The 20,750-nt window shown below is 41.9% G+C and overlaps 1 protein-coding gene across 2 annotated transcripts in view; it reads left to right on the top strand.

Moving 5' to 3' along the window:
* The window catches only part of LOC142296799 (glutathione hydrolase-like YwrD proenzyme), a 136,657-nt gene that overhangs the window by 23,535 nt on the left and 92,372 nt on the right, over positions 1–20,750 (top strand). For both annotated transcript variants that reach the window (XM_075340808.1, XM_075340809.1), the window contains exons 3-5: positions 5,836–5,989; positions 13,339–13,492; positions 15,599–15,805. In XM_075340808.1, coding sequence (XP_075196923.1) covers positions 5,836–5,989; positions 13,339–13,492; positions 15,599–15,805 — 515 coding nt within the window. The remainder of the gene's footprint in view (positions 1–5,835; positions 5,990–13,338; positions 13,493–15,598; positions 15,806–20,750) is intronic.

Genomic DNA, 20,750 nt, shown 5'->3' with positions numbered 1-20,750 from the left:
AGGAGGGAGAATAACGGATGCAAGACAGCCCGCCCCCGTGACTATAAAAAAAGATTTGCATACAAAAAGGTAAGACTTTATAAAGTCTTTATTTAGGTCTCAAAGGGGGCACAATAACAACAGGAACCTTTCCAGAATGCAGCCCAGGAGCTGCAGAGGAGGAATCGTTTAGGTTTAGTGCGAAATTTCTGCTGACAGGTTCCCTTTAAATAAGGGGTGGGCATATCATTGGTGCAGCCTGTGCGGCTGCACAGGGGTCCAAGAGGTAAGGGGGCCCATTTCTACCTCCACCGCAGGTGGAATTGTGCATTTTGATGAGCTCTTGGACTGGAAAGGGCCCATATATTGTTCTTGCATAGGGGCTAACTTTTGTCTGTGTCCATCAGTGTGTTAAATCAATAATTTTATTACAGCTACCGTTAAAATAAATAATAAAACTTTTAGTGATTGGTCCTCTTGAAAGTTGCGTCATGATGGCCATAGTTAATGACTTTGGAATTACTCAACAATTTTGACAGAACTAGCCAGACATCTTATGTCTCCAGACTGCAGATTTCAGGGCAAAGTAGGATGATGCTGTTAGGGGTACTTTGCACGTTGCGACATCGCTACTGCGATATTGTCAGGGTCAAATCGAAAGTGACGTACCTCCGGCGCCGGTAACGACGTCACAACGTGTAAAGCCTAGAAGAGAAGAACAACGAGCGTGAAACAGTCAAAAATCGGTCATCTGTGTCACGTCGGTCATTTTCATAATGTCAGTGCGTCCGCAGGTACGATGTTGTTTGTTGTTCCTGCAGCTCCACACATCGCTGTGTGTGAAGCCGCAGGAGCGACAAACATCTCCTTACCTGCGCCCGCCGTCCACCGGCAATGCGGAAGGGAGAAGGTGGGCGGGATGTTTACATCCCGCTCATCTCCGCCCCTCCGCTTTTATTGGCCGGCTGATTAGTGACGTTGCGGCGACGTCGCAGGGACGCCGAACGCACCACCTCCTTGAAGGAGGGATTCTTCGGCAGTCACAGCGACATCGCCGAACAGGTAAGTGCGTGTGAAGCTGCCGTAGCGATAATGTTCGCTACGGCAGCTATCACAAGATATCGAATGTGCGACGGGAGCGGGACTATCGCGCTCAGCATCGCTATCATCAGCTAGCGATGTCGCAGCGTGCAAAGTACCCCTTAGAATTCAACATGCACCATACTATTGCTTTCAGGGAAGGTAAGCCTCAACCAGAGGTGTCTCGCCTTTCTCAGAATATACAGAATATATTAACGCTCCGCCATGTTTACTGTCATGCGCTTTCCTGAGACTATTCCTGAAACTCCTGAAAATATTACTGTAATACTCCTGCATAACTTCATATCTAAATGTCATAATTATAGTTGATAATTGATCTGATGATTATTAGACTATGCAGTGTAATGAAGTGACCTTTTCTTTTTTAACAACATTGCTCCAAATAACCAGCACTTGTATTTAGCTGGGTACTATTGTAGCAGATAATACTTTATGTTGTAGATTACCATAGTTAAAGCAGCCTTTCAAGAGATAGGAAATATCTATTAATCACATTCATGGTCAAATAGAGGAAGCCAAAACACAGATCCCTTGTCGAGCTGTTGTTAACATAGTTGTAAAATTTTCCTACCTCAGTTATGTATTGTATAATGATCACTTTAAGGGGCTGTTAGACTGCATGAAAAAAAGAGAAACGGAAGATGCTCCAAAGAAAACCAAAAGGGAAATAAAAAAATCACTCTGTAGCATCTGTTGTAGGTCAGTAAATAATTGAAGATTGGAGTGCTGTTTTGTTTTTTTTGCTTTAGGGCATGTGCGCGCGTGTGTTTGTAATTTCATGCATTTACGCTGCGCCTAGCACTGCAACGTAAAGGCATGCGTCCTGCGTCCCCTGCACAATCTATGAAGATTGTGCATAATCCGTGTGCACGTTGCTTTTTTGAGTGCAGCCATTTGAGTGTCAAAAATTTGACAAAATCACTGCGTTTAAAAATGCAGCATGTCACTTCTTTCATGCGTTTTGGATGCAGCTCCCACTCTGTCTATGGAAGAGGCGGCATCCCGAGCGCATGAAATCGGCATCTATTCTGCAGACACACTGCATCCATTACGCAGTGTTTCTGCAGCGATTTGAAGCGCACATGAGCTGTCAAATCACTTCAGAATTTTCTGCAGTGACACGACGCAACGTGCGCACATAGCCTAATAGTAGTTACCATTCGTTGTGTCATTAGATAAGCATCAAGCTGACTGCTATCAATCCGAGATCTTGGGCTGCGGCAGTTCATAGATTCTCTACCCCAATTTAAAGAACTCCTTCTTAGGCCTCATTCCAAAATCGTTTTTTTTCTCATCTTTGATTTCCATCACTCTACTGGAACAGATTTGTGTCATCTGTTTTTGGTCAGTGTTTCAGTTTTTAGCATCGGTGTTTATTTTTACAGATGAAAAAAATGGATAGATGTTTCTCAAGCACACAGTCAGTTCACGTGTCCTGTAATCATTCGTTAGAATGGATCCGGTTGGCAAATTTCTTCCAGATTCTTTTTTTTTTTAACGTGGGAGTCTATAGAGGACAAGTCCGTTAACGGATTGCGATTTATCTTTCATTGGTAACAGATCCTGTAAGAAAAAAATGGATCCGTTACAAATACAAGTAAAACGGACGGCTAAATAATAATCCGGTAATGGATCCGTCCTCCATAGACTCTCATGTTAAAAAAAAGAAAAAAAAAACAGATCCGGCAGACATCAGTTATTTAACAATGGACAAAAAAGTTGTGTTTGCAGAAGTTTTTTGCCAATGGAACTTCTAATGGCTGATTATATTGGACATATGAACTTAGACAGATAGCGCTAGTGATCAGTCAGGATGCCATGTGTGTGCTGAACAAGTGTTTCACAGATCCATAGACTTGCATTGGCAAAATTGAACCGTGACCATGGTCCGAAGTAGAGAATATAATTGCAATTGTCCTTTCCAGAATGTGAACTGTTTTCTTGAACTAAGAAGACAATTCAATCAATTATGTATACATTGAAAATCCTATATACTTTGTCTCTGCTCAATATCATCAATGATGGAAGCGTTCGGTTATAGGTTGTATAGAGTAGTACAGAGATGCTTCTAAGGATCTCAGGAGGATATTGATTAGGTCCGAATGTCAGAATGGGGGTAACAGTCTGTATATACTTTAGTTAGTTAATAAAGTTAATAGTTTTCATGTTTGGGATTGGAACCAAGGTCACTATTCTGTGTTGTAGAGATTTGTGTCTGTAGATTACAATGGACATTTGTGGTCTGGGTAATAATTCTAGAGACGGGTATGTGGAAAAGCCCCATACAATGAGATCCTGTGTTACAAGAGAACAGATGGAACTTTCCTGTAGTTTCTGTAGCAGAGCCATGTGACAAGTCTTCTCTATACTTGTGTCACTTATCCTTTCTTGTATATTCTTCACATTCACGTTACTGTAGATATAACATATATGCATCTTTTTGAGATTTATGATTGTTGTTCTTTTTTGACAAATTCACAATAATAATCTTCTCTGGTTATTGCATTTTTGCTTTACTTTTTTTATGCCTTGATTCCTTATTTGATGTGTTTTGGTTCAGAAGTGAAGCAGCACTTTTAATGTATTTTTTATAGTGTTCCATCAAAGCTTTTTGGTACTGTTAAAAATCTGCTTCAAATCTGTATAGAAAATGCATCAAATTGGGAGGAAAAGGTATCAAAAACTCAATAGTCAGAGAAGATTGTTTTTGTCGTGCAGACACCGTCAGAAAACCTGCAGAAAAAACTTAGCCTTTATGGCTCATGTGAATATGGCCTCAGCAATACAGTTTTATTACATTTTTTTGTTTTGTCAAACAAAGGATCATACCGGGAGAAGTCATCCGAGACGTATGACCCCCAGCTTGCTGTGCAAAGTATCCCTGGCTGCAGAGTCCCGGCCAATGTCGGATTCATGCTGCTCATTGTTCGGGAGGCATGAATCTAATGACAGGTTCCCATTAATATGCTATCTGTATTATCAATTTATACAAGACCTGAAACTAAATCCTAGCCTGGGATAATAGTGCTACTTAATAATCAAGTTATATCATTAAATATTTTGTCAGCATTTCCTTTGAAGGTTTACCTTCCTTGCAAACAGGTCAAATATATCTTTTATAAATACAGCTCTGGCAAAAATGATGAGACCACTGCAAAATGTTCAGTTTTTCAGATTTTTTTTCTTTATAGGTAGATTTTTTTGAGTAAAATATAAATTCTTCTTTTATTTTATAAACTACTGACAACATGTCTTCGAATTTCCAAGCAATACATTTTATATTTATTTTCTGAAAATGAGAAATGGTCAAAATAACAAAAACATGCATTGCTTTCAGACCTCAAATAATGCGTCTTGGCGCCATGCCACACAGCTAGGAAAATCAATGTGAGGATGAAGGACCACCACATCAAAACCCTGTCATGGCCAGCCCAATCTCCAGACCTGAACCCCATTGACTTACTTAAGGGTATTTTACATGCTGCGACATCGATAGCGATCTCATTAGCGATGTGAAATTTTAGATCGCAAGTGCGATCTTTCGAGATCGCACATGTGTAAAATGACCTATGTGCGATCTCGAAAGAACGTACTTGCGATCTAGAATTTCACATCGCTAACGAGATCGCTAGCGATGTTGCAGCATGTAAAGTACCCTTTAGTGTCTCAGACGCACTGGTGAAAGTGGTGCTCATTGCTTAGTGCGGTTGTAGAGTTTACCCCTATTGTTCTGTAGTGTTCTTCCTGATCTTGTTTTTCCTCCTGAACCGCTTACTGTCTTTACCATTTGTGTATGCACGTGCTGGGTGACAGAGTTTTGTTTTTTCCCTTGTTTGTCTTTATCTGTGGGTCTCATCACAGTCCTGTCCTATCCCTCCCTGGGGGCAGGGGGAATCGGATCAGGACTGGTCAGGAACAGGGCCAGGAAAGAGACTCAGGCCTCTCCACCATCAGACGTATTTGTGAAATTAGGCTAGCTTGAGGGACAGCTTAGGAGCCCTGGTTCCCTGCTATCCCATAGTCATTGTGACCGTGACACATTGCTGAAATCAAGGTCTCTGCCCCTACATTATGCTGCTCTTCGCTTGGATGTCATAAACCTGGTGATAGTTTCCCTTTAACCCTTCAATTCAATAGCTTTGTTTGTTTTGTCGTTTTTGACTGTTAGTTTCTGTATACTCAAGAAAATTATCAAGTTCAGGTCACAGGAATGGGAATGTTTTAAAGGTCAGTATCGGGAAAGTGACCTACATGACAAATATACTGTAAATATGATAAGTGGACTGGTAAACCAGTATCCTCTATATACACCTTGTAACACAGTCACAAATTATTATCACCGCACAATAACTTTGGAAAGTGAACACAAATAAAACACCATATTGAACTACTACTGACAACTAAGGAGGATGCTCCAGTATAGTGAGTGGAGGTAATACGTGTGCTATTGTGCTACATTTTCGAGTACTTTGTGTGTAAGGAAATAATGCGATTTGATATAAAGCAGCTGGTGCTCCCGGAGCTTCACATGGAGCCTCATACATGGTGATTAGATCAATATCACTGTATTTGCTTTTCCAAAGGTCAGTGAGAAGCTGGATTTTCACCAGAAAATGTTTGCATAATTGTTTCTAAGTATGAAATGATGACTGAACACTGAGTCGTCTATTCTGTATTTGCGTTCTGAATAAATGATGTGTTCCCATTACTGTATTGTGGTTGTTAGTTATTAACCTTTGTGGTCTTTATTTGCAGATATTCTGAAGAAAGGTGGGAATGCGGCAGATGCAGCAGTGGCTGTGGCGGCTGCCCTTAATGTCACTGAACCCAACAGCACAGGGATCGGTGGGGATTGCTTCTGCTTGTTTTATAAAGCAGAAACTAAGAAAGTCTATGGACTGAATGGGAGGTATGATTTAGGTCAATATTTCTATTTTAAAATTAAAATTATATCCAAGTTTAAATAGGAGATTTCGGACATATCCTAAATATGCATAAAGCATCCAGAAAATGAATGAATTTGTTACCGTTTGCAAATTGTTTCTTGTACTAAAAAAAAAAAAAAAGGTTTATCAAGCTGCCTTTTTGCCTTTTAACTAATCATAAAATACCAGTTCTCACCGCTCTGCTATGACTGCTTGTAAACTTTTTTAACACTTAACCTATTACGAGGTATCCCTCTACTCATAGGCCCAGTGATCAGCCGTTATATGTAGGGAACATTGGCAATATGTACCATTTTCTTGTAGTACTTCCACTGGGGGCATGAACTATGACACAGCACCCATTGGAATACATTATAAGTACATCTTAATAAATTAGAATATCATCAAACGTTAATTTATTTCAGTAATTCAATACAAAAAGGGAAACGCAGATATTATATAGAGTCATTACAGAGTGATCTATTTCAAATGTTTATTTCTGTTAATGTTGATGATTATGGCTTACAGCCAATGAAAACCCAAAAGTCATTATCTCAGAAAATTAGAATAATTACCACAAAACACCTGAAAAGGCTTCCTAAGCATTTAAAATGGTCCCTTAGTCTGGTTCAGTAGGCTACACAATCATGGGGAAGACTGCTGACTTGATAGATGTCCAGAAGGCAGTCATGGACACACTCCACAAGGAGGGTAAGCCACAAAAGGTCATTGTTAAAGAAATTGGCTGTTCACAGAGTGCTGTATCCAAGCATATAAATGGCAAACTGAGTGGAAGGAAGAAGTGTGGTAGGAAAAGGTGCACAAGCAACTAGAATAACCGCAGACTTGATAGGATTGTAAGAAAAGGCCATTCAAAAATTTGGGGGAGATTCACAAGGAGTGGACTGCTGCTGGAGTCAGTGCTTCAAGAGCCACCACACACAGACGTATCCTGGTCATAGGCTACAACTGTCGCATTCCTTGTGTCAAGCCACTGATGACCAATAGACAGTGCCAGGAGCGTCTTACCTGGGCCAAGGAGAAAAAGAACTGGACTGTTGCTCAGTGGGCCAAGGTGTTGTTTTCAGATGACAGTAAATTTTGCATTTCATTAGGAAATCAAGGTCCCAGAGTCTGGAGGAAGAGTGGAGAGGCCACAATCCAAGCTGCTTGAGGTCTAGTGTGAAGTTTCCACAATCAGTGATGGTTTGGGGAGCCATGTCATCTGCTGGTGTAGGTCCACTGTGTTTTATCAAGACCAAAGTCAGCGCAGCCGTCTATCAGGAAATTTTAGGGCACTCCATGCTTCCCTCTGCTGACAAGCTTTTTGGAGATGGAAATTTAATTTTCCAGCAGACATGGCACCTGTCCACACTGCCAAAAGCACCAATACCTGGTTTAATAACCACAGTATCACTGTGCTTGATTGGCCAGCAAACTCGCCTGACCTAAACCCCATAGACAATCTATGGGATATTGTCAAGAGAAAGATGAGACACCAGACCCAACAATGCAGACGAGCTGAGGGCTGTTATCAAAGCAACCTGGGCTTCCATAACACCTCAGCAGTGCCACAGGCTGATCACCTCCATGCCACGCCGCATTGATGCAATATTTAATGCAAAAGGAGCCCTAACCAAGTATTGAGTACATTTACTGTACAGACTTTTCAGTAGGCGCCAACATTTCTGAGTGTAAAATCATTTTTTTTCAGTTGGTCTTATATAATATTCTAATTTTCTGTGATAATGACTTTTAGGTTTTTATTAGCTGTAAGCCATAATCATCAACATTAATAGAAGTAACACTTGAAATAGATCCCTCTGTGTGTAATGACTCTATATAATATATGTGTTTATCTTTTTTGTATTGAATTACTGAAATAAATTAGCTTTTTGATGATTTTCTAATTTATTGAGATGCACTTGTAGCTGCATGTGTAATGCACCAAGATACCATGTTCTGAATAGCAACTTATAGCTGAATGATGAACATTCTGAACTTTGGAATCCCAATAATTATTTAGAATTCAAAAGACGGGTAAATAGGTATGGGTTTACATTAAAATAAAAAAGACTGCCCCTTTAATTCACTAACTGGTATCTTCTAACATCAGACGTCTTAAAAGTTACATCTGTTTGCTGGCTGGGTTCACATTGGGTTTTTGACACACATCAGTAGCTGTGTGGTGGTGTCCATCAAAAGACCTGAAAAACAGGATTCAGGTGCTATCCTTGACCTGGGAATTTAATTTAATGAAGCAGGTGGGTCACTCTGTGCTCTGTCTATTCTCCATTTGGGCAGTGTCCACCTTCTTGCATAGGGCACAAAAGTTACAGTTGACTACATTTTTGTGCCCACCTCAAGAAGTTAGATACTGGCCAAATGGAGATCAGACAGATCACAGTGACTCCGCTTGCCTCATTAAAGTCAATGGCCCTGTCTGGAGGTTGCAGTTGAATTCTGTCTTGCAGGTCTTCAGATGGAGGCCCTGACAGAGCCACTGACATGAGACAGCAACACAATATCTGTATAGCCTCAGCTGTACCGATAGGACTACACAGACAGCTGTCCACACGTGGCTGCAGCTTCACCCGCCCTGGGATGTCTAAAGCTGCTTTCACACATCTGGTTTTTCCTGTGCGGCACAATCCGGCGCTTTGCAGAAAAAAACGCAACCTTTTTTTGTGCCGCTGGTTGCGTTTTTTTTGCATAGACCTACATTAGTGCCGTATTGTGCCACATGGGCTTGCGTTCCTTCCGTTTTTTGCCGAATGCGGCAGATTTAGCCGATGCGGCAGCCGGATGGAACGTTGCCTGGCACGTTTTTTTGTCCGGCAAAAAAAAACGCATCACGCTGCATCCGGCCGATGCGGCGCTATTTGCAATGCATGCCTATGGACGCATGCGTTTTTTTCCACTGCGCATGCTCAGTAGGCTGCCGCAAGCGGCAAAAACCGGACGAGCCGCATGTAAAAAAACTTATGCAAGGGATGCGGTATTGTCGCCGCATCCGTTGCATAGGTTTTAGAGCCGGATTGGCCGGCTCTGCTAAAATCGGAGGTATGAAAGCAGCCTAATACTGAATCATTTTAATGGTTACACACGTAGATACATGTTTGACACTATAGGATGGCCCTGTCCTAGAGTAAGAATTTCTGGATCAACTCTGTCATTTGAAATATTTTATACCTTGAGTGACCGGGTGGTATATTCATTGCGGAGCAGCTCCCTCTTAGTGTCGGGTTCACTTCTAAAAATACTGAGTATCTGCTTGAACTTTGTACGTTCACTTCCTAATCATTCAGGTTGCTGCTTTACTTTCCTAGTAAATGTCACACAGGCGATCGATTGTTATTTCCAGTGCTGTACACTTACTGTTACACGTCTCTTGCATTGTCAGAACATTGATTATAAATTAGCTAATACTAAACTCCCATACTGTATAGTTTTATGGGAATCAAACCGATGCCAAATTGAATAATCGGTTTCCATGTTTTGTATGGAAGACTTACATTTGTGGTAATTTAAGAATATGAAATTAAAATGTCATCTACTTTACTTCTACTCTATGTGACAGTGGATCATCCACCCTTAAAACAGGTAATCTGCCGCATTTTGGACTATGGAGACCATTGTTTTATATCTCATTCTAGGCACATTCCCACTTCAGAACTAAAAAATACTTATTTAAGGTCTCTTTCACATGTCAGTGATTCTGGTATATATGCGCTAATTTTTATAAGTACCAGAATCACGGACATACGCAGACCCATTAAAATCAATATGTCTGCACACACAGCAGGGATTTTTCACTGACCGTGTATCCATATGGCGTACACGCATGTTCGTGTGCTCCGAAAGGAGACATGTCCGTTTTTCTTCTGGCATCACTGATGTCTCACGGACCACACTATGGTGTGATCCGTGAAACACTTATCAGAAAAACACGTACATTGAAAATAAAATGATTTTTATACTCACCTTCTCCAGCGACACTGTCTCCAGCCTCTGCTGGCTGCTGCTTCCTGCCCAGCTAAATACTGTCATGCATATTCATTTATGCACGGCACAGCCGACCCAGAAGTAGCTGCAGAGGTGACACAGTGGCAGCCGGAGGCAGCATCCGGGAGAGTTCAGCACAACGGACAGCAGGAGCGGGGACAGATGAGTTTATCTCCATGTGTAATCACAGATTGCACATGGACAACCCACATGTGCTGTGAATCACGGCACATGGAGGGACATATGCGTTTTTTACATGTCAGTGAAAAACGTCTGTGTTTTTCACCGTTGTGTGAAACAGGTCTAAAGGGAATTTGTTAGCAGACTTTCACCTCCCCCTTAGACGATTTATATGTTCAGATAGTCTTTTCAAAGGCAAGTCCAGCAATAATTTTACATGGCCTGTCCATTGCAATGTTGCTAAGAAATTAGCATTTGAATTGATATGCAAATGAGGTTGTAGATCTGAAGGCTCTGTCACTCCAGCTCTATTCCCTACTCAATGCCGCCTCCTCCAGTCTCTATGCTGTGTGACTTCAGACAAAGGAGCTGTCAGTCAGTTAGGAGGAGGCGGCACTGGATGGAGAATAGAGCTGGAGTGACAGAGGTTTCAGGTCTACAAATAATTCTTTAGTTTCATTTGCATATCAATTCAAACACTGATTCCTAATTAACAGGGGAATGGACTGGCCATTTAAAAGTTTTGCTAGACTTGTCTTTGGAAGAGGTACATACATATATAAATAGTTTGTGGTGTGAAATCTTGCTGACAGATTCCCTTTAATTGCTGATGGTCACTGGCTGTCTCCCTTGCTGTCACTTTTCAGAGAATGTTGTTATTTCTGTAATGAAAAATGAGGACAGGTCCTCCAATAGTGATATACTGTTATTTTATGTATAATAAAATCCAACAGCAGAGAATTAATATACTCCCACCCTGATTCATAGTTTCACCATTTAGGCTTCTTCTGGAGCATCCAAGAGGAAGACAAGATTTTTATGAAAATTATAAAATTCTAGACACCTGATCTTTGAACTGTGCATGCGGCTTCTGCCTGATGCATCCACATTAAATGGACATAGGGCACCATGTTATACAGAAGCAGTTTCTGTGAATGCATTTATAAAATAGGATTTCTTCCCTCGACTTCTCAGAATGTGGGAGTAAAAAAGGAATTCTAATCTCTCTTGCGCAGAAATCATTACTTTTCGTCCTCATTCAAAAGTTTGGAATTAAGCAAGTATGTGAGAAAAATGGTCCTGGTGTCATCAGTGTTTTGCATCAGTGTGCGTTCCTTGTGTCCATTTTTATCATCAGTGTGTAACATTTTTATTTTTCACAGATGGCTAAATAAATGAATAAATTACACAGCTTCTCCTATGCTTTGCAGATTGCATCAGTGTGATGAACGTGTTTTTACTGACCCATAGACTTGTATTGGCACTTGTCATCTGCTGCCGGAAAAATAACGGGTGTCTCCATGTGTTTTGCACACCATTGTAATGGGTACATGTTGTATCTGTGAAAAAAATGGATACAACACATACATGCAAGACGGACGTTTGAATAAGGCCTTAAGTTGGGGAAATCCGTTATGACTTCAAGAGCTGAAATACACAAGCAAGTAGAAGCCACTTCTCGGCTGCCTTTTCTGAAAGACTAATTACACATTAGTGCAAAACTATGGGGCGGTGTCCATCTGCGATTAAGTTCTCATGCCATATCGACCTGTGAAATGAATCGCAGCATGCTGCATTTGGCAGCGAGTCTCATCAAACGCACCCCCATACAAGTCTATGGGAGCTTGTGAAGCATCGCACTGCACTCGCATGTCATCCGACCACAGTGCGATGTACGAAGGGACAAGCAGTGGAGAAAGTGCTTCCTCCCTCTTCTCCGCAGCTGTGACATGATTGCAATATCGCATCACAGTCGCATGACCCTCAGCTGATACCCGCAGCAGAGAGTCATTAGCATATCGCTTCCGATGCTCTCGCATCAGAAGCTATGCGCAAGTGGAACCATACCCTATGTGGGAGGCACAAGTGCTTCTGCTCTGCACCTTATGAATGAAGTGACAACAAAAAAAGGCTTAAGGCCATGTGCACACTAGAAAGTGCCTTTTTCTTAAGAAAAAAACGGACCCTCTGAAAGAATCCCGCACCTGCGGTATAAAATCGCGGGAAAACTGCTCCGCGTTTTTGCCGCAATTTTCTGCGGTTTTTCCGCGGATTTACCACGGATTTACAGCGGATTTTCCACAAATTGGTCCCCACGGTTTCTACCATTATCTATGGCAAAAACCGCAGGTACCTGCGGAAAAGAAGTGGCATGCTCACTAATTCCGTAGCGGAAAATCCGCAAGTAGATCCGTGAGTATGAAAAAACACAGTGTGCGCGCAGCATTTTTTCAAACCCATAGGATTTGCTGGGGAATGACTGCAGCAATGTTAGACACATTTTCTGCAGCAATTCCATGGCAAATCCGCAGCAAAATCCGCGGTAAATCCGCAGTGTGCACACAGGACCTAAGGCTATGTGTGCACGCTGCGGATTTACCGCGGATTTTACAGCGGATTTGCTGCAGAAAATGTGTCTAACATTTCTGCAGTCATTCCCCAGCAAAAACCTATGGGTATAAAAAAATGCTGTGCACACACTGCGTTTTTTTATACCTGCGGATTAAGCTGCGGAATTTCCGCTGCGGAATTAATGTGCATGTCACTTCTTTTCTGCAGGTACCTGCGGTTTTTACCATAGATAATGGTAAAAAACCACAGGGCTCAAACCGCCGCAAAAATGCTGCAAATTGCGGCAAAAAACGCGAGTGCGGTTTTACCGCAGTTTTTGCCGCGGGTGCGGTATTCTGCCAGAGGGTGCGGATTTTTCTTAAGAAAAGTCTATTTTCTAGTGCGCACATAGCTTAAAAGTGTTTTACTTTACAAAAGTAGTAAAACATGACAAATGCCATATGACTGGGCATCTTGGCTGTACCTGAACCTGCACAACAAAGTTCATTTTTCATTGAGATTGTACTGTGAAACAAATCTCAGCCAAAACACCTATGGTGGAATTTTTTTTTTTTTTCTCCACCCCACTCAGAAAAGTAAATCAATATGCGCTAACCCAAAATGGTGGTTTTAGAAACTCATCGAGGGGGGAAAAAAATTCTTGAGGAGGGAATAAAAACCTGCCAATGGAAAATTTTAAGGCTATAATTTGAACATTATAATGTGCTCATCTGTTGGTCATATTTCTTTTGCATCTTACTTATTATTGTCTTATTTAAAAATCTCTAAAATCAGAGATGTATATATCCCTTTGCAGCGGCAGATGTCCAGCGGCATTCAATTTGGAGCTGTTGAAACAACAAGGGTTTGATGAGGAAAACCCGCTGCCTCCCACACATGCTCACAATGTGACCGTGCCGGGGGCTGCCGCTGCGTGGGTGGACACAGTTACTCTGTTTGGAAGTAAGAAGGTAATCTACAATTGTATCTTATGTAATATTGAAATGCAGACGTATGGAGCGTTGCTCGGAGTGCTAATTTTACAGCAGCAGGAGCTGCGGCTACTTATTGAAGTACACTGTATTCAGCAGGTATTCTCTAAAGGCCACTTTACACACAGAGATAAATCTTTGGCAGATCTGTGGTTGCAGTGAAATTGTGGACAATCAGTGCCAGGTTTGTGGCTGTGTACAAATGGAACAATATGTCCATGATTTCACTGCAACCACAGATCTGCCAAAGATTTATCTCTGTGTGTGACGAGGCCTTAAGTGCAATGCCGGAATCAGAAATGGTGCAAGTCTAGGATTATAGAATTCGGTTCAGCAATCACATCACTAATCTGTTGCCCTGTGAACTGCCTCTTACCTGGTGGCATCCCCAGCTCTTTTTTGGATTAGTCAGCCTGGTGCGACATCATCGTTGCGAGGTTTCGCATATGTGATGTCACGCAAGGCTGGTTAATAAAAAGAAAAGCCATTGATGCTGTCAGATAAGCTGTTCACTGGGCACCTGTCCGGTGTCAACAGATGAATGACCTGACCTCTGGACCAGGTCCTGTAAATGAATTTGTGCCAACGCTACACATAGTATTCCTTCTGGTATTAGCCCACTGTTGCTGTGTAAAAAAAAGTTACCTAAGTTTGCTATTAAAATGCCTTACCACAATCTGTAGTGTGGGTCTAGGTACAGTGTTGCATTAAAGGGAACCAACCAACTGGATTTTCCCATACAAAAGTACAGGCAGTGCCATAGTGGCACTAGAGTGGAGAATCAAATCATACCTTCAATTTAGAGATTAGATGTTTGATTGACAAAAAAAACATTATCAAAGGTCCAGAAATGAGTGCATTGGTTGACTGGCATGTGCATTGGGCAGAACTTTGTGGGTCGGGTCTTCAGTAATGCTTCCTACCCTGGCTGCCTGCCACCAAGATTGCTCTCCTCTGCCGCCGCAATTTAAACTATGGCCGGCGAGTGCGCAGTATTATGTTCAAGTTTTTTTCCAACTCTTCAATTAAATGGCGTCAGAATCAGCACATGTGCGCACCACGATCTTCAGCGCCATTTTCTTGAAGACACTGTAAAGACGAATATGAGCAGCAGAGGCACATGTACAGATTTTTTTTTTTTTATCAGCGCATGCACCATCTCCGTTCATAGTCATCTCCACAGTGTCATCATTAAAATGGCACTGGAGAGTCCAGTGCACGCATGTGCTGATCGTGGCGACATTTTATTAAGGAGTTGGAGAAAAATGTGAACATAATACAGAGCACGTGATGGATATAGCACTAATCGCAGTGGCAGAAGAGAGAAGTTTAAACAGAGGGGAGGCAGGCAGCCAGGGGAGGAATCATTACTGAGGACCTGACTCATAAAGTCCCACCCTGATGCACACAGTCACTCAACCAATGCACTCGTTTCTGGACCTTTGATAAAGTTTTTTTCTGCTATCAAAAATCCAATCTCTAAGCTGATGGTATTATTTGATTCTCCATCCTAACACCAGTATGGCACTGCATACACTTTATATGGGGAAAATCCTGCTGGTTGGTCTCTTTTAACTCATCAGTCACCACTGTTATTCCTTTTGATACCTTCATGAATATATTCTTTTGAAGCACAAAGGTAAACTTTTACATAAAAGGTACAAAAATACAGAATCATATTGTAGCGCCTCTCCAAAATACATAAGTCACTTTATGTTAGTTTGCATAGACACTGAATGAACTAGTTATTTACTGTGGTTTTGCCACTTTCACTGGTATTGTATATGAGTGTATTATGAAAGCGCTCTCGCACTATCAGTGGAAACACTGGTATCGTGGGCACTCTGGGGGTGTCATTGAGAAGGTTTGTCTGGCTCTGTTAATAATGGCACCCTAGGACTTCCAAGTAGGGCATTCTGGCTGGCACTGTGATTGGGGGGCTTTGTCTTTCGTAGTTGATGGCAATGTTTCTGGTGGCACAGTGTCTTGTTATGGTACTGAGATCATTATATCAATTGGAGCTGATAAAGAAACAAAGCACTGAATTAATCATCTACCTTCCCTTATATCATAAACTTTTAATAGATGAGCCTCGGAGAAATTCTGCAACCAGCTATTGAATTAGCAGAGTCTGGATATCCTGTATCTGAAGTGACAGCTTTTCAGTGGAAAGTAAAAGCCCATAAGCTCCAGTGTCCCAATAACAAGTTTGGGGCAGACCTGCTGATCCATGGACAATCCCCACAACACGGGCAGCTATTCAGAAACCCATCACTGGCAAGCACATTTAAGGTACAGGCGGGCACGAAGTTATAGTAATCCTATACTAGTGCTATATGGTGTAAAATGTTTTATTACTTAAGATTTCCTTATAAAACCCAGAAGATGATTAATCACAGCATGGTATTGGAAAACCATACTCCTGAGCTTAATTGTACATATTGAAATCTTTCCTTACCTAATTAAGGAATATTGCAGCCATGACAGGTTGATATTCACTACAAGGGTTCTGAGCACCTTTTATAGTTTTAACATAATTAAATTAAAAATAATAAGGCTCTCATCATATCTGTTTTATGGCTTTAGTTTATAACGAACACTGTGCCAGATCCATTGTACAAAAGATCTCAGCAGTGTCTGACGGAGCATATTAACTAATGATTAGATGGAATACCACATTTGCACACTTTCTAGCTGGTGATATCCTGATTCTCATCATGGGGAACTTTTACATCCCTATTGATGATCCTCTCTCCATCTGTTGCTCATCTTTTATCTCTAACCTCCTAGAAATGAGGAAGTGATTATGCTGGATCTGATCTTCTCCCGATTCTCCTCAATGTATGATTTTACTAACTCCCCTCTCCCACTCTCTGACCACAACTTTCTTTCATTCTCTGTGAAGAACTATCGCCCCACTGAGGACACCCCAACTTGCACACATACAGGAATATATGTGCCATTAATACCAAGAAATTTAGGAAGAATTTGCAGTCATCATTGGCCCCAATCGCCTCCCTCTCATGTCCTACCTCTGCCCTGAAACATGATAACAAAACACTGGAAAGTGCCCTGGATGAAGCTACACCTCCTACACAGAGAACAACTCAAAACAGATGGCCGAAGTCCTGACACATGCTGCAAACATGTTTTCTCCAGCAATGTTCCAGGTGCACTGAATATCTGTGGAGAAAATTAAATTTCGCCAAAAATTTTAACCATTATAAGTTTATGATTAAAATTATTCAACTCTCCCCTTCACCTCAGCAAAGAAGCTTACTTCAACACCCTAATCACCTCACTATCCAACAATCCTAAACAACTCCTTGACACTTTTCATTTCCTCCTCGGTCTAAGAGCACAGGCCCCAACAACCAACCTAAACACTGACAATCTGGCCAATTATTTCAAAGGAAAAATTGACCATGCCAAACAGGAAATTTTCTCCCAATCTCCTCCCAACCATCAGTAGATTCGGTTTTCAACCCCATCTACAGTTAGGTCCAGAAATATTTGGACAGTGACACAAGTTTTGTTATTTTTAGCTGTTTACAAAAACATGTTCAGAAATACAATTATATATATAATATGGGCTGAAAGTGCACACTCCCAGCTGCAATATGAGAGTTTTCACATCCAAATCGGAGAAAGGGTTTAGGAATCATAGCTCTGTAATGCATAGCTTCCTCTTTTTCAAGGGACCAAAAGTAATTGGACAAGGGACTCTAAGGGCTGCAATTAACTCTGAAGGCGTCTCCCTCGTTAACCTGTAATCAATGAAGTAGTTAAAAGGTCTGGGGTTGATTACAGGTGTGTAGTTTTGTATTTGGAAGCTGTTGCTGTGACCAGACAACATGCGGTCTAAGGAACTCTCACTTGAGGTGAAGCAGAACATCCTGAGGCTGAAAAAAAAAAAAAAATCCATCAGAGAGATAGCAGACATGCTTGGAGTAGCAAAATTAACAGTCGGGTACATTCTGAGAAAAAAGGAATTGACTGGTGAGCTTGGGAACTCAAAAAGGCCTGGGCGTCCACGGATGACAACAGTGGTGGATGATCGCCGCATACTTTCTGTGGTGAAAAGAAGAACCCGTTCACAACATCAACTGAAGTCCAGAACACTCAGTGAAGTAGGTGTATCTGTCTCTAAGTCAACAGTAAAGAGAAGACTCCATGAAAGTAAATACAAAGGTTCACATCTAGATGCAAACCATTCATCAATTCCAAAAATAGACAGGCCAGAGTTAAATTTGCTGAAAAACACCTCATGAAGCCAGCTCAGTTCTGGAAAAGTATTCTATGGACAGATGAGACAAAGATCAACCTGTACCAGAATGATGGGAAGAAAAAAGTTTGGAGAAGAAAGGGAACGGCACATGATCCAAGGCACACCACATCCTCTGTAAAACATGGTGGAGGCAACGTGATGGCATGGGCATGCATGGCTTTCAATGGCACTGGGTCACTTGTGTTTATTGATGACATAACAGCAGACAAGAGTAGCCGGATGAATTCTGAAGTGTACCGGGATATACTTTCAGCCCAGATTCAGCCAAATGCCGCAAAGTTGATCGGACGGCGCTTCATAGTACAAATGGACAATGACCCCAAGCATACAGCCAAAGCTACCCAGGAGTTCATGAGTGCAAAAAAGTGGAACATTCTGCAATGGCCAAGTCAATCACCAGATCTTAACCCAATTGAGCATGCATTTCACTTGCTCAAATCCAGACTTAAGACGGAAAGACCCACAAACAAGCAAGACCTGAAGGCTGCGGCTGTAAAGGCCTGGCAAAGCATTAAGAAGGACGAAACCCAGCGTTTGGTGATGTCCATGGGTTCCAGACTTAAGGCAGTGATTGCCTCCAAAGGATTCGCAACAAAATATTGAAAATAAAAATATTTTGTTTGGGTTTAGTTTATTTGTCCAATTACTTTTGACCTCCTAAAATGTGGAGTGTTTGTAAAGAAATGTGTACAATTACTACAATTTCTATCAGATATTTTTGTTCAAACCTTCAAATTAAACGTTACAATCTGCACTTGAATTCTGTTGTAGAGGTTTCATTTCAAATCCAATGTGGTGGCATGCAGAGCCCAACTCGTGAAAATTGTGTCACTGTCCAAATATTTCTGGACCTAACTGTATATGCTGATGATACCCAATTATACATATCTCTCGACATCAGCCTTGCATTAGTACAAAATACCAGTGATTGTCTGTCTGTTGTCTCTAACATCATGTCCCTCATGTATCTAACACTGTATTTGTCAAAAACTTAACTTTTTGTGTTTCCTCCCTCTACTAGTTTTATTAAACCCAATATTGCCATTTCCATTTGTGGCTCAACATTACCTCCACAATATCACGCCCGCTGTCTTGGCGTTATATTTGATTCAGATTTCTCATTCACTCCCTACATCCGATCACTCGCTCGCTCATGTCACCTACACCTCAAAAACCTCTCTTGAATTCAATCTTTCTTACAGTTGACTCTCCAAAAACGCTTACTGTTGCCTTTATTCATTCTCATCTGGACTATTGCAACTCTCTAGTAATCGGTCTCTCTCTTACTAAACCCTCCCCTTTCCAATCCATCTTAAATGCTGCAGCTAGAATCATATTCCACTCCAACCGCTACACCAATGCCTTTGCCCTGCACCAGTCAATGCACTGGTTCCCCTTCCGCTACAGAGTCCAATATCAACTTATCACTCTCTCCCACAAAGCTCTCCACAATTGTACAGTGCCCTATATCTATTCTCTCATCTCTGTCTATCACTCTACCCATGTCCTCTGTCCACTAATAACCTAAGGCGGGCTTTGCACGTTGCGACACCGCAAGCCGATGCTGCGATGTCGCACGCGATAGTCCCCGCCCCCGTCGCAGGTACAATATCTTGTGAAAGCTGACGTAGCGAAAATTATCGCTACGCCGGCTTCACATGCACTCACCTGCCCTGCGACCGTCACTCTGGCCGGCGACCCGCCTTCTTATTAAGGGGGCGGGTCGTGCGGCGTCACTGCGACTACACAGCACGGCAGGCGGCCAATAGGAGCGGAGGGGCGGAGATGAGCAGGATGTAAACATCCCGCCCACCTCCTTCCTTCCGCATATCCTACGGAAGCCGCGGTGACGCCGGTAGGAGATGTTCCTCGCTCCTGCGACTTCACACACAGCGATGTGTGCTGCCGCAGGAGCGAGGAACAATATCGAACCGTCGCGTCAGCGTAATTATGGATTACGCCGACACTGCACCGATGATACGATTACGCCGCTTTTGCGCTCGTTAATCGTATCATCGAACCTTTACACACTACGACGTCGCATGCGATGCCAGAAGTACGTAATTTTCAATTTGACCCCACCGACATAGCACCTGCGATGTCGTAGTGTGCAAAGCCCACCTAAGACTAATATCCTCGATAATCCAAATATCACACTCAAGTCTCCAAGACTTCTTGCGAGCTACATCAATTCTTTGTAATGCACTACCCAGTACAATTCAATTAATTCCCAATACCCAGTTTTAAGCATGCCCTAAAAACGCATTATTTCGACTGGCCTGTCGCCTCACTTCACTTAAGTAAATGTTTATGCTTTGCCCTCACAAAATTTTCATCCAAACTGGTCACTTGTATCACCTGATAACACACCTTCCATGCACTTAATAGCACTGTGTATCTGTACTGTGCACATACTGGCTGGTGACCGGGTCATGCAGAGTTATTTGAATCCCCAATGTATTACATTGATGGCTGGACCCTACAATACAAGCTCTTTTTACCATTTACCTTTTGTGCCTCCCCTATTTCCTCATAGATTGTAGCTTGTGAGCAGGACCCTCACTCCTCTTGGTATTTGTTGAATTGTGTTCCTCTGTAATGTCTGATATTGTTTGCATATGTCTCCTCTAAATTGTAAAGTGATGCAGAATATGTTGGCACTTTAGAAATAAAAACAGATATTTTTATTATTATAAATGGGTTCCAAATGGAGCCTCTAACACAAGTGTGATCATAGCTGTTACTTACTGTATATTATATACCATACCATGAACTTCTTTGAGTTTTTGTATTCTTGAGTTGTAACTTTGCCTTGTTCCTCAATAGCATTTAAAGGGAAGCTGTCAACAGGTTTTCTGGATCTAAGGTGCTACCAACTTCTGTGTCGCTTTAAGGATCCTAATGATGCTTTCCTTACAGCCCTGCATCCCGACGTACCTGCAGAAATGT

The sequence above is a fragment of the Anomaloglossus baeobatrachus genome, chromosome 3 (assembly GCF_048569485.1).
Source record: "Anomaloglossus baeobatrachus isolate aAnoBae1 chromosome 3, aAnoBae1.hap1, whole genome shotgun sequence".
In the NCBI taxonomy this organism is placed as follows: domain Eukaryota; kingdom Metazoa; phylum Chordata; class Amphibia; order Anura; family Aromobatidae; genus Anomaloglossus; species Anomaloglossus baeobatrachus.
Note: the sequence above shows the minus strand (reverse complement) of the source record. Positions and strands in the feature narration are given on the sequence as shown.